Source organism: Macaca fascicularis, chromosome 20 (assembly GCF_037993035.2).
Source record: "Macaca fascicularis isolate 582-1 chromosome 20, T2T-MFA8v1.1".
NCBI classification, from domain to species: domain Eukaryota; kingdom Metazoa; phylum Chordata; class Mammalia; order Primates; family Cercopithecidae; genus Macaca; species Macaca fascicularis.
The window spans coordinates 64,166,183-64,189,885 of NC_088394.1; the positions used below are offsets into that span (position 1 = coordinate 64,166,183).

A 23,703-nucleotide genomic window follows, 5' to 3' on the forward strand; every position below is an offset into this window, starting at 1 on the left:
CAAGCTCTGCCTCCCGGGTTTAAGCCATTCTCCTGTCTCAGCCTCCCGAGTAGCTGAGAGGCGCCCGCCACCTCGCCTGGCTAGTTTTTTTGTATTTTTTAGTAGAGACGGGGTTTCACCATGTTAGCCAGGATGGTCTGGATCTCCTGACCTCGTGATCCGCCCGTCTCGGCCTCCCAAAGTGCTGGGATTACAGGCTTGAGCCACCGCGCCCGCCCTCTCTGTGGTTTTTATTTGCATTTCCTAATGACCAGTGATGTTGAACATCTTTTCATGTGCATGTTGGTCATTTGTATATCTTCCTTGGAGAAATGCCTATTCATGTGCCTTGCCCGTTTTTTAATTGAGCTGTTTGACTTTTTGCTGTTCAGTTATAAAAACTCTTTATATTCTGGATTCTAAAGTCTTATCAGATCTAAGATTTACAGATTTTTTTTTCCCATTCTGTAGGTTGTCTTTTCACTTTTCTTTTTTCTTCTTCTTCTTTTATTTATTTATTTATTTATTTTTGAGACAAGGTCTCACTCTGTTGCCATAGTGGGATGTCAGCTCATGGCAGCCTTGACCTCCTTGGCTCAAGCTTCCCACCTCAGCCTTCCGAGTAGCTGGGACTACAGGCGTGCGCCACCATGCCCAGCTAAGTTTTGTGTTATTTTGTGGAGATGAGATTTCACCATGTTGCCCAGGTTGGTCTCAAACTCCTGGGCTCAAGTGATCTGCCTGCCTCAGCCTCTCAAAGAGTTGGGATTACAGGCATGAACCACTGGGCTTGGCCTCACTTTCTTTATGCTGCCCTTTGGTGCACAAAAGTTTTTAATTTTACCAAGTTGTACTGATTGAGTTCTTTTGTTGCTTGTGCTTTTACTGTTAAGAATCCATCGCCAAATCTGAAGTCAGGACAGAGTACTCCTATTTTTGCTTCTAAGAGTTCTATGCTTTTAGCTCTAATATTTAGGTTTTTTTATCCTTTTTGAGTTAATTTTTGTATGTGGTATGAGAAAGGGATTCAACTTTGTTCTTTTGCATGTGATAATCCAGTTTTCCTAGTACTGGAACTATTTGTTGAAGGAACTGTTCTTTTTCCATTTAAAGTCTTAGCACCCTTGTAAAAAAATCAATTGGCCATAGATATTTGGGTTTATTTCTGAACTCTCAGTTCTATTTCATTGGTTAATACATCTCTTCTTATGCCAGCACTACACTGTTTTGATTACTGTTCCTTTATAGTAAGTTTTGGAGTGTTAATCCTACTTTCTTTTTCAATGTTATTTTGGCTGTTCAGAGAATATTCTGGGGCCCTTGCATTTCCGTATAAATTTGAGGATTGGCTTTTCCATTTCTCTAGAAAAGGCCGTTGAAATTTTGGTAGGGATTGCATTGTACATCACTTTGGAGAGTATTGCGTGTTAACATTGTTTTTCAATCCATGAGCACAAGAAATCTTACCACTTATTTAGGTCTTTAATTTATTTCAGCAATGTTTTGTAGTTTTTAGTGTATAAGTTTTTCACTTCCCTGGTTAAAATTATTCCTGAGTATTATTTCTTTTGGAGGTTATTGTAAATAGGATTTTCTTAATTTCCTTTTCAGATTGTTTATTGCTTGTGTATAAAAACAACAGAATTTTATGTTTTACCCTGCACCTTTAATGAATTCATTTATTAGCTGTAGTTTTTTGTAGGTCTTGTGGGTTTTACTTTATATAGAATCATGTCTTCTGCAAGTAGAAATAGTTTTACTTCTTCCTTTCCAATTTGGATGTCTTTTAATTCCGTTGACTCCCAGTGCAATGTTGAATAGCAGTGTTGAAAGCATGCATCCTTATCTTGCTCCTCATCTTGGGGGAAGGCTTTGTTTTACACCACTATGATGTTAGCTGTGGGTTTTTCACAAATGCTGTTTTTTTTTTGATACGGAGTCTTGCTCTGTCACCCAGGCTGGAGTGCAGTGGCACAATCTCTGCTCACTGCAAGCTCCACCTCCCGGGTTCACGCCATTCTCCTGTCTCAGCCTCCCAAGTAGCTGGGACTACAGGCACCTGCCACCACGCCTGGTTGATTTTTTTGTATTTTTAGTAGAGACGGGGTTTCACCATGTTAGCCAGGATGGTCTCCATCTCCTGACCTCGTGATCTGCCCACCTCAGCCTCCCAAAGTGTTGGGATTACAGGCGTGAGCCACCGCACCTGGCCTCACAAATGCTCTTAATCGTGTTAAGGAAGTTTCCTTCTATTCCTAGTTTGCTGAGGTTTTTGTTTGTTTCAGTGTTAAAAAGATGTTGAATTCTATCAAATCCTTCTTCTGTCAGTTGAGGTGACTGTGTGGGTTTGTTTTGTTTGTTTTTTTTTTTTTTTTTTTTTTGAGACAGAGTCTCACTTTGTCACCCAGGCTGGAGTGCACTGGTGTGATCTTGGCTCACTGCAATCTTCACCTCCCAGGGTCATGTGATTCTCCTGCCTCAGCCTCCCAAGTAGCTGGGATTACAGGCGCCTGCCACCATGCCTGGCTAAGTTTTTGTGTTTTTAGTAGAGACCGGGTTTCACCATGTTGGCCAGGCTGGTCTCGAACTCTCGACCTCAAGTGATCCACCCACTTCAGCCTCCCAAAGTGCTGGGATTATAGGCATGAACCACTGCACCCGGCCCCTGATTGTGTAGATTTTTTTTCTTCACTCTGTTAATGTGGTATGTTGTATCAGTTGATTTTCACATGTTGAGCCACCCTTGCATTCCTTGGATAAATCACATTTGGTCTTTTTTAATGTGTTCTTGGATTCAGTTTGCTACTGTGTATTTTGTTGAGGATTTTTGTGTTTACATTCATACGGGATATTGGTCTGTAGTGTCTTGCTTTGGTATCAGGAAAATACTGACCTCATAGAATGTATTAGGAAGCATTCCCTCTATTTTTTGGAAGAGTGTGAGAAAGAATGCTGTTAATTTTTGTCTAAGTGTTTGTTAGAACTGACCAGTGAAGCCATCTGTTCTTGGGAGAATTTTGACTATGGTTCAATCTCTTTACTTATTAGAGGTCTGTTGAGATTTTCTTTTTCTTCTGAGTCAGTTTTGGTAATCTCTGTATTTCTAGGAGTTTGCTCATTCCTTCTAGATTATCTGATTTGTTGATGTATGATTGTTCGTAGTATTCTTCTTCTTCTTTTTTTTTTTTTGAGACAGAGTCTCACTCTGTTGCCCAGGCTCGAGTGTGGTGGCGCAATCTAGGCTCACTGCAGCCTCCATCTCCTGGGTTCAGGTGATTTTCCTGCCTCAGCCTCCCTAGTAGCTGGTACTATCACCACACCAGGCACCACTACGCCAGGCTAATTTTTGTATATTTTAGTAGAAATGGGGTTTCACCATGTTAACCATGCTGGTCTTGAACTCTTGACCTCAAGTGATCTGCCTGCCTTGGCCTCTCAAAGTGATGAGTATAGGTGTGAGCCACCGCGCCCGATCCTGTTCATAGTATTCTTATTATCATAGTATTCTCGTATGTATTTTTGCAAACACCAGTTGTAATACATTCTAACAAAATCCACTTACGTTGTTCTAAGGTAGTGTTTTCTTTTTTCTTTTTTCTTTTTTTTTTTGGGGGGGGGCGGAGTCTCGCTCTGTCGCCCAGGCTCGAGTGCTGTGGTGCGATCTCAGCTCACTGCAAGCTCCGCCTCCTGGGTTCATGCCATTCTCCTGCCTCAGCCTCCCGAGTAGCTGGGACTACAGGCGCCTGCCACCACGCCTGGCTAATTTTTTGTATTTTTAGTAGAGATGGAGTTTCACTGTGTTAGCCAGGATAGTCTCGATCTCCTGACCTCGTGATCCGCCCACCTCGGCCTCCCAAAGTGCCGGGATTACAAGCGTGAGCCACTGCGCCCGGCCTCTTTTTTCTTTTCCTTTTTTTTTTTTTTTTGAGACGGAGTTTCGTTCTAGTTGCCCAGGTTGGAGTGCAATGGCGTGATCTTGGCTCACTGTAGCCTCCACCTCCCAGGCTCAAGTGATTTGCCTGCCTCAGCCTCCCGACTAGCTGAGAATACAGGCATGCACTATCACGCCAGGCTAATTTTTGTATGTTTAGTGGAGACAGGGTTTCTCCCTGTTGGCCAGGCTGGTCTCAAACTCCTGACCTTGTGATCTGACTGCCTCGGCCTCCCAAAGTGCTAGGATTACAGGTGTGAGCCACTGTACCTAACCTTTTTTTGGTATTTTTAGTAGAGATAGGGTTTCACCATGTTGGCTGGGCTGGTGTTGAACTCCTGACCTCAGGTGATCTGCCCGCCTCAGCCTCCCAAAGAGCTGGGATTTCAGATGTGAGCCACTGCGCCCGGCCTTCTTTTTTTTTTTTCTTTTCAATTTAATTTGATTTTAAGTTCTTGAATACATGTGCAGAATATGAAGGTTTGTTACATAGGAAAATGTGTGCCATGGTAGTTTGCCACACCTATCAAGCCATTACGTAAGTGTTAATTAAGCCCAGCATGCATTAGCTATTTTTCCTGATGCTGTCCCTCTCTCGTGACCCCCACCCCCAGACAGGCCCCAGTGTGTGTTGTTCCCCTCCCTGTGTCCCTGTGTTCTCATTGTTCACTCCCATTTATAAGTGAGAACGTGTGGTGTTCGGTTTTCTGTTCCTGAATTAGTTTGCTAAGGATAATGGCTTCCAGCTCCATTCATGATCTTGTTCTTTTTATGGCTGCACAGTATTCCATGGTGTGTGTGCACTACATTTTCTTTATGTTGTCTGTCATTGATGGGCATTTGGGTTGATTCTATGTCTTTGCTATTGTGAATGGTGCTGCAATAAACATACACATGCGTGTATCTTTATATTAGAAAGATTTATATTTCTTTGGGTATATACTCAGTAATGGGATTGCTAGGTAAAATGGTATTTTTGGTTCTAGGTCTTTGGGAGAATAATTGCTACACTGTCTTCCACAATGGTTGAACTGATTTACATTCCTACCAACAGTGTAAGAGTGTTTCTATCTCAGCCTCGCCAACATCTGTTGTTTCTTGACTTTTTTTTTTTTGTTTTTTTTTTTGAGACGGAGTCTGGCTCTGTCGCCCAGGCTGGAGTGCAGTGGCCGGATCTCGGCTCACTGCAAGCTCCGCCTCCCGGGTTTACGCCATTCTCCTGCCTCAGCCTCCCGAGTAGCTGGGACTACAGGCGCCCGCCACCTCTCCCGGCTAGTTTTTTGTATTTTTTGAGTAGAGACGGGGTTTCACCGTGTTCGCCAGGATGGTCTCGATCTCCTGACCTCGTGATCCGCCCGTCTCGGCCTCCCAAAGTGCTGGGATTACAGGCTTGAGCCACCGCGCCCGGCAATTTCTTGACTTTTTAATAACTGCCATTCTTGTCCGGGCGTGGTGGCTTATGCCTGTAATCCCAGCACTTTGAGAGACCGGGGTGGGCAAATCAATTGAGGTCAGGAGTTTGAGACCAGCCTGGCCAACATGATGAAACCTCATCTCTACTAAAAATACAAAAATTTGCTGGGCGTTGTGGTGCATGCCTGTAGTCCCAGCTACTCGGGAGGCTGAGACAGGAGAATCACTCGAACCCAGGAAATAGAGGTTGCAGCGAGCCGAGATCATACCATTGCACTCCAGCCTAGGCAACAGAGTGAGACTGTGTCTCAAAAATATATAATGATGATGATGATGATGATCCAGCCTAAGCAACAGAGTGAGACTCTGTCTCAAAAATATATAATGATGATGTTGATGATGATGATAATAATAATAATAATTGCCTTTCTGACTGGTTTGAGATGGTACCTGATTGTGGTTTTGATTTGCATTTCTCTGATCATCAGTGATGTTGAGCTTTTTTTCATGCTTGTTGGCCTGCATAAATGTCTTCTTTTGAGAAATGTCTGTTCATGTCCTTTGCCTACTTTTTAATGGGGTGGGGTTTTTTTTTTTTTTGAAATTTATTTAAGTTTCTTGTAGACTCTGGATATTAGACCTTAGTTAGATGGATAAATTGCAAAAGTTTTCTCCCATTCAGGCTGAAATGGAACAGGCTGCCTGTTCACTGTGATGATAGTTTCTTTTGCTGTGCGGAAGCTCTTTAGTTTAATTAGATCCCATTTGTCAGTTTTTGCTTTTGTTGCAATTGCTATTGCCGTTTTCATCAAGAAATCTTTGCCCATGCCTGTGTCCTGAATGGTATTGCCTAGGTTTTCTTCTAGGGTTTTTATAGTTTGGGGTTTTACATTTAAGTCTTTAATCCATCTTGAGTTAATTTTTGTATAAGGTGTAAGGAAGGAATCCAGTGTCAGTTTTCTGCGTATGGCTAGCCACTTCTCCCAACACTACTTATTAAATAGAGAATCCTTTCCCCATTGCTTGTTTTTGTCAGGTTTGTCAAAGATCAGATGATTGTACATGTGTGGTCTTATTTCTGAGTTCTCTATTCTGTTTCATTGGTCTGTGTGTCTGTTTTTGTACCAGTACCATGCTGTTTTGGTGACTGGAGCCTTGTAGTATAGTTTGAAGTCGGGTAACGTGATGCCTCTAGCTGTGTTCTTTTTGCTTAGGATTGTTTTGGCTATATGGGCTCTCTTTTGGTTCTGTATGACTTTTAAAATAGTTTTTCCTAATTCTGGGAAGAATGTCAATGGTAGTGCTATTCAATGGGAATAGCATTGAATCTATAAATTGCTTTGGGCAGTACGGGTGTTTTCACAATATTGATTCTTCCTATCCATGAGCATGGAGTGTTTTTCCATGTTTGTTTGTGTCCTCTCTGATTTCCTTGAGCAGTGGTTTGTAGTTCTCCTTGAAGAGGTCCTTCACTTCCCTTGTTAGCTGTGTTCCTAGGTATTTTATTCTCTTTGTAGCAATTGCGAATGGGAGTTCATTCACGATTTGGCTGTCTGCTTGTCTGTTGTTGGCATAAAGGAATGCTTGTGACTTTTGCACATTCATTTTGTATCCTGAGACTTTGCTAAAGTTGCTTCTCAGCTTAAGCTTTTGGGCCCAGACTAGGGGGTTTTCTAGATAGAGGATCATGCCGTCTGCAAACAAAGACAATTTGACCCTGTCTCTTCCTATGTGAATACCCTTTATTTCCTTCTCTTGCCTCATTGCCCTGGCCAGAATTTCCGTTATTATGTTGAATAGGAGTGGTGAGAGAGGGGCATCCTTGTCTTGTGTCAGTTTTCAAGGGGAACGCTTCTAGCTTTTTTATCCGGTATAACATTGGATGTGGGTTTGTCATAAATGGCTCTTATTATTTTGAGGTTTGTTCCTTCGATGCCTGGTTTATTGAGAGTTTTTAACATGAAGCGATGTTGGATTTTATCGAAGGCCTTTTCTGCATCTATTGAGATAATCATGTGATTTTTGTCTTTAGTTCTGTTTATGTGATGAATTATGTCTATTGATTTGAATATGTTGAATCAGCTTTGCATTCTGGGAATGAAGTTGACTTGATCCTGGTAGGTAAGCTTTTTGATGTGCTGCTGGATTCAGTTTACCTATTTGTTTGAGGATTTTTTGATTAATGTTCATCAGGGATATTGGCCTGTAGTTTTCTTTTTTCGTTATATCTCTTTCAGGTTTTGGTATCAGGATAATACTGGCCTCATAAAATGAGTTAGGGAGTAGTCCTTCCTTTTCAGTTGTTTGGAATAGTTTCAGAAGAAATGGTACCAGCTTCTCTTTGTACCTCTGATAGAATTCAGCCGTAAATCTGTCTGGTCCTGGGCTTATTTTGGTTGGTAGGCTATTTATTACAGCCTCAATTTTGTAGTTCATTATTGGTCTATTCAGGTATTCAGCTTCTTTCTGGTTCAGTCTTGGGAGGGTGTATGTGTCCAGGAATTTATCAGTTTCTTCTAGATTTTCTAGCTTATTTGCATAAAGGTATTTATAGTATTCTCTGTGGTTGTTTGTATTTCTGTGGGGTCAGTGGTGATATCCCCTTTATCATTTTTTATTGTGTTGATTTGATTCTTGTCTCTCTTCTTCATTAGTCTAGCCAGGCTCCTGGATGAATTGTGTTTTTTTTTGTTTGTTTGTTTTTGTTTTGTTTTGTTTTGTTTTTGAGATGGAGTCTCACTCTGTCATTCAGGCTGGAGTGCAGTAGTGTGATCTCAGCTCACTGTAACCTCCACCTCCCAGGTTCAGGCAATTCTTCTGCCTTAGCCTCCCAAGTAGCTGGGATTACAGGCACCCACCACCACATCGGGCTAATTTTTGTATTTTTAGTAAAGACAGGGTTTAACCACGTTGGCCAGGCTGGTCTTCAACTCCTGACCTCAAGTGATCTGCCTGCCTCGGCCTCTCAAAGTGCTAGGATTACAGGTGTGAGCCACCACGCCTGGCCTGATTTTTTTTTTTTTTTTTAAGGGTTTTTTTTTGTGTCTCTATTTCCTTCATTTCTGCTCTGATCTTGGTTATGTCTTGTCTTCTGCTAGATTTGGGATTTGTTTACTCTTGGTTCGCTAGTCTTTTAGTTGTGATGTTAGGACATCGATTTGAGTTTTTTCTAGCTTTTTGATGTGGGCACTTAGTGCTATAAATTTCCCTCTTGACACTGCTTTAACTACATCCCAGAGATTCTGGTACATTGTCTCTTTGTTCTCATTGGTTTCAAATAACTTCTTGATTTCTGTCTTAATTTCATTATTTACCCAGGAGTCATTCAGGGGCAGGTTGTTCAATTTCCATGTAGTTGTGTGGGTTTGAGTGAGTTTCTTAATGTTAAGTTCTAATTTTATTGTGCTGTGGTCTGAGAGACTGTTATGATTTCAGTTCTTTTGCATTTGCTGAGGAGTGTTTTACTTCCAAGTATATGATTGAATCTAAAGTGCCATGTGGCACTGAGAAGAATGTATATTCTGTTTTTGGGTAAGTCTACTTGATCTAGAGCTGAATTCAAGTCCTGAATATCTTTGTTAATTTTTGTCTCGATTATCTGTCTGATATTGACAGTGGGGTGTTAAGTCTCCCACTTTTGTTGTGTGGGAGTCTAAGTCTCTTTGTAGGTCTCTAAAAACTTGTTTTATGAAACTGAGTGCATATATATTTGGGTGCATATATATTTAGGATAGTTAGCTCTTGTTGAATTGAACCCTTTACCATGCTGTATTCCCTTCTTTGTCTTTTTTTGATCTTGTTGTTTTAAAATCTGTTTTGTCAGAAACTAGGATTGGAACCCCTGCTTTTTTCCTGCTTTCCATTTGCTTTGTAAATTGTCCTCCATCTCTTTATTTTGAGCCTGTGCATGTCTTTGCATGTTAGATGGGTCTGTTGAATACAGCACACCGATGATTCTTGTCTTTTTAGCCAGCTTGCCATTTTGTGTCTTTTAATTGGGGTATTTAGTCCATTTACATTTAAGGTTAATATTGTTATGTGTGAATTTGGTCCTGTCATCATGATGCTGGCTGGTTATTTTGCAGACCTGTTAGTGTAGTTGCTTCATAGTGTCATTGGTCTTTGTACTTGAGTGTGTTTTTGTAGTGGCTGGTAATGGTTTTTCCTTTCCATATTTAGTGCTTCCTTCAGGAACTCTTGTAAAGCAGACCTGGTGGTGCTGAATTCCCTCAGCATTTGCTTGTCTGAAAAGGACTTTATTTCTCTTTTGCTTATGAAGCTTAATTTGTCCAGATATGACATTTGGGTTGGAAATTCTTTTCTAAGAATGTTGAATATTGGCCTCCAATCTCTTCTGGCTTGTAGGGTTTCTGCTGAGAGGTCCACTGTTAGTTTGATGGGCTTCCCTTTGTGGTGACCTGTCCTCTCTCTTCCTGCCCTTAACATTTTTTCCTTCATTTCAACCTTGAGAGAATCTGATGATAATGTGTTTTGGGATTGATCTTCTCATGGAGTATCTTACTGGGTTTCTGTGGATTTTCTGAATTTGAATGTTGGCCTATCTTTCTAGGTTGGGGAAGTTCTCATGGATGATACCATGAAGTATGTCTTCCGACCTGGTTCCGTTTTCCCCGTCTCTTTCAGTTACCCCAGTCATAGGTTTGGTCTTTTTTTTTTTTTTTTTTTGAGATGGAGTCTCGCTCTGTTGCCCAGGCTAGAGTGCAGTGGCACGATCTTGGCTCACTGCAACCTCTGCCTCCTGGGTTCAAGCAATTCTTCTGCCTCAGCCTCCTGAGTAGCTGGGACTACAGGCATGCACCACCATGCCTGGCTAATTTTTATATTTTTAGTAGAGATGGGGTTTCACCATCTTGGTCAGGCTGATCTTGAACTCATGGTCTTGTGATCCACCTGCCTTGGCCTCCCACAGTGCTGAGATTACAGGCGTGAGCCACCTCACCTGACCAGGTTCAGTCTTTTTACGTAATCCCATAGTTCTTGGAGATTTTGTTCATTTCTTTTCATTTTTTTTTCTTTTCCTCTAGCATTGTTTGCCTGTCTTATTTCAGCAAGATAGTCTTCAGGCTCTGATAATCCTTTCCTCTGCCTGGTCTGTTCAGCTATTGATACTTGTGGTTGTAATTGTGAAGCTCTCTTGTTGTGTTTTTCAGCTCAGTCAGGTCATTTATGTTCCTCTCTAAACTAGCCATTCTGGTTAACAGCTCCTGTAATGTTTATCGTAGTTTTGCGCTTCTTTGCATTGGGTTAGAACATACCCCTTTAGCTCAGTGAAGTTTGTTATTACCTACCTTTTGAAGCCTGTCAATTCATTCTTCTCAGCCTCTCAACCCAGTTCTCTGCCCTTGATGGAGAAGTGTTGCGATCATTTAGAGAAGAGACACTCTGGCTCTTTGAGATTTTAGCATTCTTGTGTTGATTCTTTCTCATCTTTGTGGATTTATCTGCCTTTGATCTTTGAGGCTGCTGACCTTTGGATGGGATTTTTATGGGATCTTTTTTGTTGATGTTGTTGCTTTCTGTTTGTTTTTCTTTTAATAATAAGGCCCCTCTTCCATAGGATAGGGCTGCTGCAGTTTACTAGGGGACCACTCCAGACCTAATTCATCTGCCCCCTCCCGCACCTGGAGGTATAAGCAATGGAGGCTGCAGAACAGCAAAGATGGCTGACTACTCCTTCCTCTGGGACCTTCATCCCAGAGGGCACGGAGCTGATGCTGGCTGGAATGCTCCTGTATGAGGTGCCTGGCGACCCCTGTTGGGAGGTCTCACCCAGTCAGGAGGGATGGGATCAGGGACCTGCTTAAAGAAGCAGTCTGGCTGCCCCTTGGGTGAGCAGGTTCAGCTGTGATGGGGAGAATTCTCGTCTGGACTGCCAACAGGCAGGAAAGACTAGGTCAGCTGAACCGTGAGACCATAGCCACCCCTACCCGCAGAGGCTTCTTCCCAGGATATCAGAGTTCTGTCCATAAACTCCTGGCTAGAGTTCCTGCATTTCCTGCAAGGAAGTTTCGCCTGGTGAGGAGGGAAGGGTCTGGGTCCCACCTAAGGAAACAACCTGGCCACAATCTGCCACCACCACTGTGTTGCGCTGTGGGGAATTCCTCTTGGTCCAAACTGCCAGGTCTCCCCAACACCAGCAGAGCAAAACGGCAGACAGGAACCGCAGTGATGGCAACTGCCCCTTTCCATGGGAACTTGGTAGTCTTAGGCAGTGTCCAGCCTGCTGCTGCTGGCCACAACCTGAGCAGGTTACACAGCTCTGTGCTTGGGTCCCAAGGCCCTGGTGGCATAGGCTCATGAGGGGATCTCTTGATCCATGGGATGTACGGATCTGTGGAAAAAGTCTGGTTTCCCGCATGGGGTAGCACAGTCACTCACCATCTCCCTTGGTTGGGTGTGGGAGTTTGCCTTTGTGGCTACCGGGTCAGGTTGTTGCTCCACCTTGCTTTTCCTAGCTCTGTGTGGGTCACACCAACCACCTAGTCAGTCCCAGTGAAATAACTTGGATACCTCAGTTGATGGAGCAGGATTCACTGGCCATTTTTGTTCTCAGTGGGAACCGCAGACTGGAGTGGCTTCTAATCGGCCTTCTTGGCTCCTCCTGCCTAAATTAGTGTTTTCTTTACTTCTTTGAAAATGCTTTTACTTTAAGTTGTTTCTTTCACACTGTTCATGGAGGCTAATTGTTTAATTACTTTAAACTCAGCATTGGCTCTTCAATAAATAACAACTGAGCAGATGCTGGTAACATCTGGCAGCACATCAAGGGCCAAGGAAAACCACCTTTTTTTTTTTTGGAGACGGAATCTTGTTCTGTTGCCAGACTGGAGTGCTGTGGCGTGATCTTGGCTCACTGCAACCTCCAACTCCCTGGTTCAAACCATTCTTCTGCCTCTGCCTCAGCCTCCCATGTTGCTGGGGTTACAGGCATGTGCCACCATGCCCAGATGATTTTTGTATTTTTAGTAGGGGTGGGGTTTCACCATGTTGGCCAGGATGATTTCGAACTCCTGACCTTGTGATCCACCTGCCTTGGCCTCCCAAAGTGCTGGGATTACAGTCATGAGCCACTGCGCCCAGCCAGAAAACCACTTTTTAAGGAAATCGTTTGTCTTATTTTGTAATTAACCTATTAATGTTGCTACCAGTGTCCTCAGTTTTTCTACCAGTTGTTCTTGCTGAAAGGCTAATAGTCTTGTAAGTTTTTCTCTGAACATATTTCTTTGATTTCTCCAGTCAAATACAATTTAAATAACTCACCATCAGTAAATGACTTTCTTTTTTTTTTTTTTTTTTTTGAGACCGAGTGTTACTCTGTCACCCAGGCTGGAGTGCAGTGCTGCAATCTCAGCTCACTGCAACCTCCGCCTCCCGGGTTCAAGTGGTTCTCCTTGCCTCAGCCTCCCAAGTAGCTGGGATTACAGACGCCCGCCACTACACCTGGCTAATTTTTGTATTTTAGTAAAGACGAGGTTTTGCCATGCTGGCTAGGCCGGTCTCGAACTCCTGACCTCGTAATCCGCCAGCCTCGGCCTCTCAAAGTGCTGGGATTACAGGCGTGAGCCACTGGGCCTGGCCCCAGTAAATGACTTTCTTTACTTTGCTAACAAATGAGCCATTTTATTTTCTCTCTCTGTGGTTTTTTTTTTTTTTTTTTTTTTTTTGGGAGACGGACTCTTGCTCTTGTCACCCAGGCTGGAGTGCAGTAGTAGTGCAATCTCGGCTTACTGCGACCTCCGCCTCCTGGGTTCAACTGATTCCGCTGCTTCAGCCTTCCAAGTAGCTGGGATTAGAGGTGTGTGGCACCATGCCCAGCTAATTTTTGTATTTTTAGTAGAGACAGGGTTTCACCATGTTGGCCAGACTGGTCTCGGACTCCTGACCTCAAGTTATCTGCCCTGCTTGGCCTCCCAAAGTGCTGGGATCACAGGCGTGAGCCACCACACCTGATTAGGTTTAAAAAAATTTTTTTTCTTTTCCTATGAGTTGGGAGTATTATTCTTTTCCTATGAGTTGGGAGTATTATGATGACTGATTTACTGTGGTAATGATTACTGTGGTAATGCATGTGTATGTGTGTGTGTGTGTATATATATATATATATATATATATGGCCATAATGTTATTGCACATCTAATTTAGTAACGGTATAACCACACTCTACTATGCTTTAAGAGGGCAACATTCAAAGTCTACTTTTCTTTTTGTGTTATGCACTAGTAAAATTTTTTTAAAGTCACAGTATATACGTATGCGTTGCTCTCATTAGAACTTTGTTACTGCAATTTGTGTCCATCAAGCAGCAATGTGAAGGAATAAGGGGTAGTACATGTGGTCCCTTTGACAGCTACTCAGCTCTACCCTTGTGTGAAAATAACCATAGATAGTATATAAATGAATGAGCATGGCTGTGTTTCAATAAAACTTTATTTATGAATGCCAGAATTTGAATCATAACTTTTTTTTTGTCATGACACAGTTAAAAACAATTTTTTGAAACCATTTAAAACCATTAGCTTGTCGGCTATAGAAAGACAAACTATTGTTTGTAGGCTTTCTATAGCCTACAAACTAATGATTTTAAATGTGACCTACCACCAAGGCCAGATTTGGCACATGGACTGTATTTTGCCAACCTCTGCTTCGTACTATACATAAAAACATTCATAAGACAACTTGGGTTGTCCAGATTACTGTATGCTTGCATGGGGCCATCTGGTGGTTGAAGGAACATGGAACAAGTAATTCTTGAGATGGTGAAATTTCTGAAGTACCTTGAATTTGAGAACTCTAGACTTGGAAATCTGGATCTAGGACTGTTTGTCATAGATTGTAGTAGCTGCTTGTATCATTTCCAGAGGTTGGACACTTGGGAAAAAGATAAAGCAGCATTCCCACAAATTTTGTGTTCAGATCTCTGCAGTACTTTAAGACATCATTCTGACGTAGAATATGTTTGCTCCATCTACAGTTTATTTGGGAGAAGGGTGTGGATTTCAGCATTAGTCAACAACTGAAATGGGCTGATACAATAATTACATTTGAATAAACTGTAATTCCATGGGTGACTTTCTGTCCTTTTTTTCTCAAAGGGTTGGGATTTAATTAATTTTTCCTATTTAATCAAGTACATTCTTAAGGAAAAAGGCAGTTTGAAAATAAGCAATACGATTAGATGAAATTAGTAAAGAACAGTTGTTCTGCATGACTTCAAGGTGCTATGCCCTTTGAAAAACTGTTTGCTAGTTTTTCCTGTCTCTTTCCTTTTCTTTGCAACCATCTTCTCTCGTTTTAGATTTCCTGCTTCTAATCTGTGGACTAGATGAGCATATAATATTATGGGATCTAAAATTGAGTAGAGAGGATCTGAACAAGGGGCCAAGGAAAATTTCTGTGAGTTAAACACATGAGCTTTATGCTGTATATTTTGAGTGTTCAGAGGCTTGTTTTACTTCTGTGCGCTTGAGCACCATTTAGATAGTTGACATTGTGAGCTAAGTTTTAGAAAGTTTTAGCTGTCATCGTAATTCAACAGTCTGATAGCATTGCCAAGAAACATGGCTCAAAAATTCCTAATTGAGGATTTTGCTGACATAACTTAGGAGTAACATAGATTCTCTAAGGGAAGCAATTCCAACAACCTTATTTATTTATTTATTTATTTATTTATTTATTTATTTATTTATTTATTTTGACGGGGTCTGGCTCTGTCATCGAGGCTGGAGTGCAGTGGCGCTATCTTGGCTTACAGCAACCTCTGAATCTCAGGCTCAAATGACCCTCCTGCCTCAGTCCCTTAGGTACCTGGGACTACAGCACCAGCCTGTAGTCTAATTTTTGTATTTAGACATGCCTGGCTCACTTTTGTATTTTTTTTTTTTTTTTAGGAATGGGTTTTTGCCACATCGTCCAGGCTGGTCTTGAACTCCTGAACTCAAGCCATTTGCCTGCCTTGGCCTCCCAAAGTTCTGGGATTACAGGTGTGAGCCACCATGCTTGGCCCCAAAAACTTGAACAAATGGTTTATTATAGACCTAATAAATGTCAGGGACTTACTTGGTAGGTACTGGAGATAACAGCAGTTGAAGTTGTTCTCAAATATAATAGAAATCATGTCATTCCCCTTTTTAAAATTCTTACATGGTTTCCATTATTCTTTGAATAAAATCCAAACTCCTTACTACGGTTCTTCTAGGTCTTGGCTTCTTCTGGCTCTACGCTTTCAGTTGTTAACTCTAGCCATCTTGGGCGTTTCTTAAAGAAACCAAGGTGTTATTTGTCTCAGACTGTTTATGCCTATTCTCCTGTGTTGGAACCATCACCTTCTCTCCCCAGCCCCACTGACTCCCTTTCTTTGCTTGCTGGTTCCTATTTATCTTTCAGGTTTTAGCTTACATGCTACCTTCTCAAAAAGGCCATCTTTGTACTCTGTAAAATGTGTTCCTTCTCTAATTCTCTCTTCTACCGCTTAGTAACACTTACCATTTTTAATTTGTGTTTTTGTCAGTCTCTCCTGAGACTGAGACTGCTTAATGAAAGCAGGGACCATATGTGTCTTATTTACTTTTTATGTACCTACCATCTAGAACAGTTTCTATAAAATATTAATCACATTATTAATAGATGGTGAATGAATGAGCACCTTCTTCACTTGGCTTGTGGGATGCTGCATTCTTTCGGTTATTCTTCCGTTTCACTGATGTCTCTTCTAACCTCTTAACTCATTCTTCTTTTTCTCCCTAATCCTAAACTTTGGAGTTCCTTGTGCCTCAGTTGCCTGCTTTCTTCTCTATTTGTACTAATTTCTTAGTGATCTTTTGGTCTTATGGCATAAATTTCAAGTATACATTAATGACTCACAATTTTACATAACTAGCTTGTGTTCTTATGTACAAATATCTACTTGACATTTCCTCTTGGAAAGCTTACTGAAATCTCATATTTAATATGTACAGAGTAGAAGTTTTGGTTTCTTATCTCAAGTCTGTCTCACTTTATTTCAGTAATTACTATTCTTTCAGAAATTCAGAAAATTTCAGAAATAAATTTTCTTTGTGTGTGTGTGTGTGTGTGTGTGTGTGTGTGTGTGTTTGTTTTTGTTTTTGTTTTTGTTTGAGACAGAGTCTCTCTCTGTTGCCCGGCCTGGAGTGCAGTGGCACGATCTCGGCTTACTGCATCTCCGCCTCCTGGGTTCACGCCATTCTCTCGCCTCAACTTCCCGAGCAGCTGGGACCACAGGCGCCCACCACCACGCCCGGCTAATTTTTTGTGTTTTCAGTAGAGACAGGGTTTCACCGTGTTAGCCAGGATGGTGTCGATCTCCTGACCCCTCATGATCTGCCTGCCTCGGCCTCTCAAAGCCCTGGGATTACAGGTGTGAGCCACTGCACCCAGCCAATACTGTGTTTTTTTTATTTTTTGTTTTTGTTTTTTTTGAGATGGAGTCTTGCTCTGTTCCCGAGGCTAGAGTGCAGTGGCGCGATCTCGGCTCACTGCAAGCTCCGCCTCCCAGGTTCATGCCATTCTCCTGCCTCAGCCTCCCGAGCAGTTGGGACCACAGGCGCCTGCCACCACGCCTGGCTAATTTTTTGTATTTTTAGTAGAGATGGGGTTTCACCGTGTTAGCCAGGATGGTCTCGATCTCCTGACTTCGTGATCTGCCCGACTCAGCCTCCCAGAGTGCTGGGATTATAGGCGTGAGCCACCGCGCCCGGCCAATACTGTGTTTTTAATAATAGTTCAAGGCTTTAAACCTTGGTGTCACCCTTGACTGTTCTTTCACATCCAGTCAACGAAGTTCCATCAGCACTACCTTAATCCAAAATCTGACTTCTTAATGCTGCTTCTACTTTTACCACTCACTACCACTTAGGTCCTGTATTCCATCATTTCTCACCTGGGTGATTACAGTAGCCTCCTAAGTTTATATCAGATCATATATATCAGATGATGATACTTTTCTGTTTGGAATGCTCCAGTGGTTTCCCATTTCGCAAGGCCTTACCTGACTGCTCTCTCCCTGACCACCCCTGGCCCTCATTATTCTGCCTCCTTACTCATTTATTCTGCCTTACTCGTTATTCTACCTCCTTACTCAAAAGTCCCACTGGCCTCGCTTTTTCTCACAGTGCACTTCAACAATGCTCTACCTCAGGTCTTTGCACTTACTATTATCCTCTGCCTGTATTATGCTGCTAACTTTCTGTATAGCTCAGTTACATTAATATTCTTCTGCTGTTTCCTCAAATATTAGAGAAGGCTTTCCAAACTTTCCTATTAAATTAACATCTTCACGTCCTCTGTATTTTTTCCCGTTTTATTTTCTCTTATAGCAAATATCACTGCCTGACATATTTTACTGAAATGTAAGCTCCATGAGGAGAGGACTTTGTTTTGTTTACCATGGTGTTTTTAATATTCAGAATATGCCTGCTTACATAGTAGTTGCTAAAAAAAATTTTGTTAAATGAATAAACTGAATCATGTTGTTTCCAGTGTAGATAGAATAGGTATATGTGATTGAAAAATGAACAGCACAAAGTTAGCACCCCAAAAATGGCAAAGTGGAATAAAGAAACATTTCTGAAGGACATTGTTGAACTGTAATCCCAGCACTTTGGGAGGCTGGAGCAGTTGGATTGCCTGAGCCCAGGAGTTCAGGATTAGCTTGGGCAACAAAACGAGACCCTGTCTCTACAAAAAAAAGAAAAAAAAATGTGCTGGGAATGGTGGCATGCACCTGTGGTCTCAGCTACCCAAAAGATTGAGGTGGGAGGATCGCTTGACCCGGGAGTTTTAGGCAGCAGTGAGCTATGAGTGTACCACTGCACTCCAGCCTGGGTGACAGAGCGAGACCTGGTCTCGAAAAAAAAAAAAAAAAAAGTCCGGGCATGGTGGCTCATGGTTGTAATCACAGCACTTTGGGAGGCCAAGGCGGGTAGATCACTTGAGGTCAGGAGTTTGAGACCAGCCTGGACAACATGGAAAACTGTCTCTACTAAAAATACAAAAATTAGCCGAGTGTTGTGACAGGCGCCTGTAATTCCAGCTATTTGGGAGGCTGAGGTTTGAGAATCACCTGAACTTGTGAGGCGGAGGTTGCAGTGAGCCAAGATCACGCCATTGCATTCCAGCCAGAGTGAGACTCTGTCTCAGGAAAAAAAAAAAAAAATTAGGCGTGGTGGCGAGTGCGTGTAGTCCCGGCTACTCAGGAGGCTGAGGCAGGAGGCAGGAGAATTACTTGAACCCAGGAGGCAAGATTGCGCCACTCACTGCACTCCAGCCTGGGTGACAGAGCAAGACTCCATCTCAAAGGAAGAAAACCAAAAACAAAAACAAAGAAAAACCCACTTTTGGAGCTCTCCTACCTTTGACTTCTTGTTGTGTTGGATAAATATATACAGGTTGATAATGCAGGTTGTTAAGTTGGATAATATATACAGGTCATATTCAAAATCTGGAATGTTCCAATATCCTACACTTCTTAGCTCTGACATGATGCCACAAGTGGAGAATTCTTAACACAGACTTTTTTTCATTCACCAAATTATTAAAAAATATTATCCAAAATTACCTTTCAGGCTATATATATAAGGTATATATGAAACATAAATGAATTTCATGTTTAGACTTGGGTCCCATATCAAGATATCTCATTGTGTATATGTAAATGGGCCAAAAAAAAAAATCCAAATTCCTAAACACTTTTGGCCCCAAGCATTTTGGATAAGGGATATTCAGCTTGTGTCCCCTCCCCCTTTTTCAGCTACATTGAGTTGGATTTTCTGTTCACTGTAGCCTAGGAATATCTCATTTCTTTTCTTTTCTTTTCTTTTTTTTTTGAGACGGAGTCTTGCTGTGTCACCCAGGCTGGAGTATGGTGGTGTGATCTCAGCTCACTGCAACCTGTAATTCTATGAGTATTTTTTAGAATTATGGATGTGATTTTTTTTTTTTTAAATACATTTATTGGGCTGGGCACAGAGGCTCCCTCACACCTGTAATCCCAGCACTTTGGGAGGCTAAGGTGAGAGGATAGCTTGAGCCCAGCCTGGGCAACAAAGCAAGGCCATGTATCTACCAAAAATGACAATAGAAAGTAACCAGGAGTGTGGCATGTACCTGTGTCCCAGCTACTCCGGAGGCTGAGGAAAGGATCACTTGAGCCTGGGATGGGAGGGTGAGGCTTCAGTGAGCTATAATCACACCATTGCACACCAGTCTAGGTGACAGAGTGAGACCCTGTCTCAAAAAAAAAAGAATAAAATCTTTTTCAGAGCATAATTTTTCCTGATTATCTTTTTAGAAAATGTGGAAATAAAAAGGAAAAATTACATATGTAATTGTATATGTAATAATCACACATATCTGCAGAAATAACCAGATGCATTGAAAAAACACACACATGCCGCCTCTTTAGTGGAGCTGATGACATACATTTTATATCTCACTTTTTTCTCTCAAGATTGTTATTATTTACTTTCTCATCGAGTAATTTATACATCTGAGTTTTCTAATTTCTTGTTTTGTTGGTTTTCTTTTTTTTTTGCCTTCCTTCCCATAGATCTTGAGCCAGATGATTGTGCATCCATTTACATCTTTAATGTAGATCCACCTCCATCTACTTTAAACACACCACTTTGCTTACCACATCATGGATTACCGTCTCACTCTTCTGTTTTGTCACCATCGTTTCAGCTCCAAAGTCACAAAAACTATGAAGGAACTTGTGAGAGTCCTGAATCTAAATATAGCCCATTAGGTGGTCCCAAACCCTTTGAGTGCCCAAGTATTCAAATTACATCTATCTCTCCTAACTGTCATCAAGAAATAGATGCACATGAAGATGACCTACAGATAAATGACCCAGAACGGGAATTTTTGGAAAGGCCTTCTAGAGATCATCTCTATCTTCCTCTTGAGCCATCCTACCGGGAGTCTTCTCTTAGTCCTAGTCCTGCCAGCAGCATCTCTTCTAGGAGCTGGTTCTCTGATGCATCTTCTTGTGAATCACTTTCACATATTTATGATGATGTGGACTCAGAGTTGAATGAAGCTGCAGCCCGATTTACCCTTGGATCCCCTCTGACTTCTCCTGGTGGCTCTCCAGGGGGCTGCCCTGGAGAAGAAACTTGGCATCAACAGTATGGACTTGGACACTCATTATCACCCAGGCAATCTCCTTGCCACTCTCCTAGATCCAGTGTCACTGATGAGAATTGGCTGAGCCCCAGGCCAGCCTCAGGACCCTCATCAAGGCCCACGTCTCCCTGTGGGAAACGGAGGCACTCCAGTGCTGAAGTTTGTTATGCTGGGTCCCTTTCACCCCATCACTCACCTGTTCCTTCTCCTGGTCACTCCCCCAGGGGAAGTGTGACAGAAGATACCTGGCTAAATGCTTCTGTCCATGGTGGGTCAGGCTTTGGCCCTGCAGTTTTTCCATTTCAGTACTGTGTAGAGACTGACATCCCTCTGAAAACAAGGAAAACTTCTGAAGATCAAGCTGCCATAGTACCAGGAAAATTAGAGCTCTGTTCAGATGACCAAGGAAGTTTATCACTATCCCGGGAGACTTCAATAGATGATGGCCTTGGATCTCAGTATCCTTTAAAGAAAGATTCATCTGGTGATCAGTTTCTTTCAGTTCCTTCACCCTTTACCTGGAGCAAACCAAAGCCTGGCCACACCCCTATATTTCGGTGAGTTGATGGAAATGGCTGCTGGTCATTTTTCATGTTTATGGGTCGTGGCATATAACTACATTATCAATATATAATGATTTGACTATTTCTCCTCTTCCTATTTTTTAAAAAAATTCTACCAAAAAACTTAATGTTTATTTTCGTTTGAATCTTAAAAATATTTTTAGATAGGTTAAATATAATTTTAAAAGTATATAGCCAATGAATTGTTGATAATAATAAGTTACATTTAAAAATCCTGGCTGGGTTTGGAGGCTTCTGCTTTGTATTCCCAGCACTTGGGAAGCTGAGGCAGGAGGATTGCTTGAGCCCAGGAGTTTGAGACCAGCCTGGGCAACATAGCAAGATCCTGTCTCTACAAAAGAATTAACCAGGCATAGTAATATGTGCCTGTAGTCCTAGCTGCTTGGGAGGCTGAGGTAGAAGGATTGCTTGAGCCCAGAACTTCAAGGCTGCAGTGAACCATGATCATGCCATTGTACTCCATCCTATTTCTACCAAAAAAAAAAAAAAAAAAAAAGTTTATTGTAAAACTTGGATAATAATATGAATTTAATTACTAAGAAAACTATATGGGGCCAGACGTGGTATCTCATGCCTGTAATCCCAACTTTGGGAGGCCCTGCCAGGCAAATCACTTGAGTCCAGGAGTCACCAGCCTGGCTGACGTGGCAAAACCATGTCTCTACAAAAAATATAAAAATTAGCCAGGTGTGGTGGCACACACCTGTAGTCCCAGGTACTAGGGAGCCTGAGACGGGAGCATCGCCTGAGATGGGAGATGGAGGCTGCAGTGAGCTGAGATCGTGCCACTGCACTGCAACCTGGGTGAAAGTAAGACCCTGTCTGGACCACCCCCCACAAAAAAGAAAAAAAAAGAACCTATTAATTACATTTACAGAATCAATTTAATCTATAATTGATTAGAAAAAACAACTTTTATGTATTAAATTCCCACATGGAGTTGTACCTGTTAGGATTTTTGTTTTGTTTTTTTGAGACAGCATCTTGTTGCCCAGGCTGGAGTGCAGTGGTGCAATCATAGCTCACTGCAGGTTCGACCTCCCAGACTCAAGCAATCCTTATACCTCAGGCTCCTGAGTAGCTGGGACTATAAGCATATACCACCACACTCAATTATTTGGGGGGGAAAAAAAATTTTTTTTTTTTTTTTTTGGGTAGAGATGGAGTCTTGCTTTGTTGCTCAGGCTGATCTCATTCCTGGCCTCAAGTGATCCTCCTGCCTCAGTTTGCAAAGTGCCAGGATTATAGTCAGGAGCCACTGTGCCCAGCCAGGGGTTTTTCTTTTCTTTTATTTTTTTCCTTTTTTTTTTTTTTTTTTTTTGAGATGGAGTCTCGCTCTGTCGCCCAGGCTGGAGTGCAGTGGCCGGATCTCAGCTCACTGCAAGCTCCACCTCCCGGGTTCACGCCATTCTCCCGCCTCAGCCTCCGAGTAGCTGGGACTACAGGCGCCCGCCACCACGCCCGGCTAGTTTTTTGTATTTTTAGTAGAGATAGGGTTTCACCATGTTAGCCAGGATGGTCTCGATCTCCTGACCTCGTGATCCACCCGCCTCGGCCTCCCAAAGTGCTGGGATTACAGGCTTGAGCCACCGCGCCCGGCCTTTTTTTTTTTTTTTGAGACGGAATGTCACTGTCGCCAAGGCTGGAGTGCAGTGGCACGGTCTCAGCTCACTGCAACCTCTGCCTTCCAGGTTCAAGCGATTCTCCTGCCTCAGCCTCCCGAGTTGCTGGGATTCCAGGCACCTGCCACCACCCCTGGCTAATTTTTTTGTATTTTTAGTAGAGACGGGGTTCCCCCTTGTTGGCCAGGCTCCTGATGTCAGGTGATCTTCCCACCTCGGCCTCCCAAAGTGCTGGGATTACAGGTGTGAGCCACCGTGCCCGGCCAATGCTTTTTTTCTCATTGAGAATCTTTATTTCTCAATCCTGATCTTTAGAAAAATAGAATTATGGTAATGAAGACAACTTTGAACCCATCCCTTTGCTACTGAAATTTATCTTAATTTTTCTAGTGGTTTGCTTAAGACTGCAAAACAAATACAGAAGTAACTGAGAGTTGAAGTTGGATTTTTTTCAGACTAATAAAAATTAATATCCTTGAATTTCATAGGAGTAGGACTTAAAGCTAGGCTGAGAACATGGAAGGAAACAATGAAATAATTTAGAAATTGTACTTGACCTGTAGACATATGAAGTTTTTCTTTTATAATCCATATTTTAATGTTAATATATCAAAATGAACCTTTGGGCCTTTAAGCAATTTAAATGTTCTTATTGATAAGGTAAAAAAAAAGTAACATTTAGAGATGCTGGAGTGACGGGCTGTTTTCCGACCAAACATGTACCAAAATTAAATTTTTACTTCAAATTGCAGTATATTGCTGAACAGAAGCAATTTTTCAGAGAGACAGGGAAGGGCACAGTAGGGAGGAAGTAGGGAAAGGAGCGATAGGGAGGAAGTGCGGGAAGTGATAACTTCAATAGGTTGACATCCACAGATTGTACCAGGGAGGGAGAGAGACATCCTGACACGGAGAGAGAGATGTTTGGATATGTGGAGAGATACTGATACACATAAACAGAAATGTGCCTCTTTGTTTAAAAAAATTGAATTATTATTTTTTGGTTATTTTT

General features: G+C 42.1%; 1 protein-coding gene across 27 annotated transcripts in view; it reads left to right on the plus strand.

Moving 5' to 3' along the window:
• LOC101925346 (lysosomal phospholipase A and acyltransferase) overlaps positions 1 to 23,703 on the plus strand; it is a 188,799-nt gene that overhangs the window by 24,470 nt on the left and 140,626 nt on the right. For 26 of the 27 annotated variants that reach the window (XR_012429038.1, XR_012429041.1, XR_012429040.1 and 23 more), the window contains exon 2: positions 19,908 to 21,042. The exons of the other annotated variant lie outside the window; for it this stretch is intronic. Coding sequence is in view for 18 of the 26 variants with exons in the window: in XM_065537315.1 (XP_065393387.1) it covers positions 19,908 to 21,042 (1,135 nt within the window). In the remaining 8 variants the exon portion in view is untranslated. The remainder of the gene's footprint in view (positions 1 to 19,907; positions 21,043 to 23,703) is intronic. 27 annotated transcript variants of the gene reach the window in all.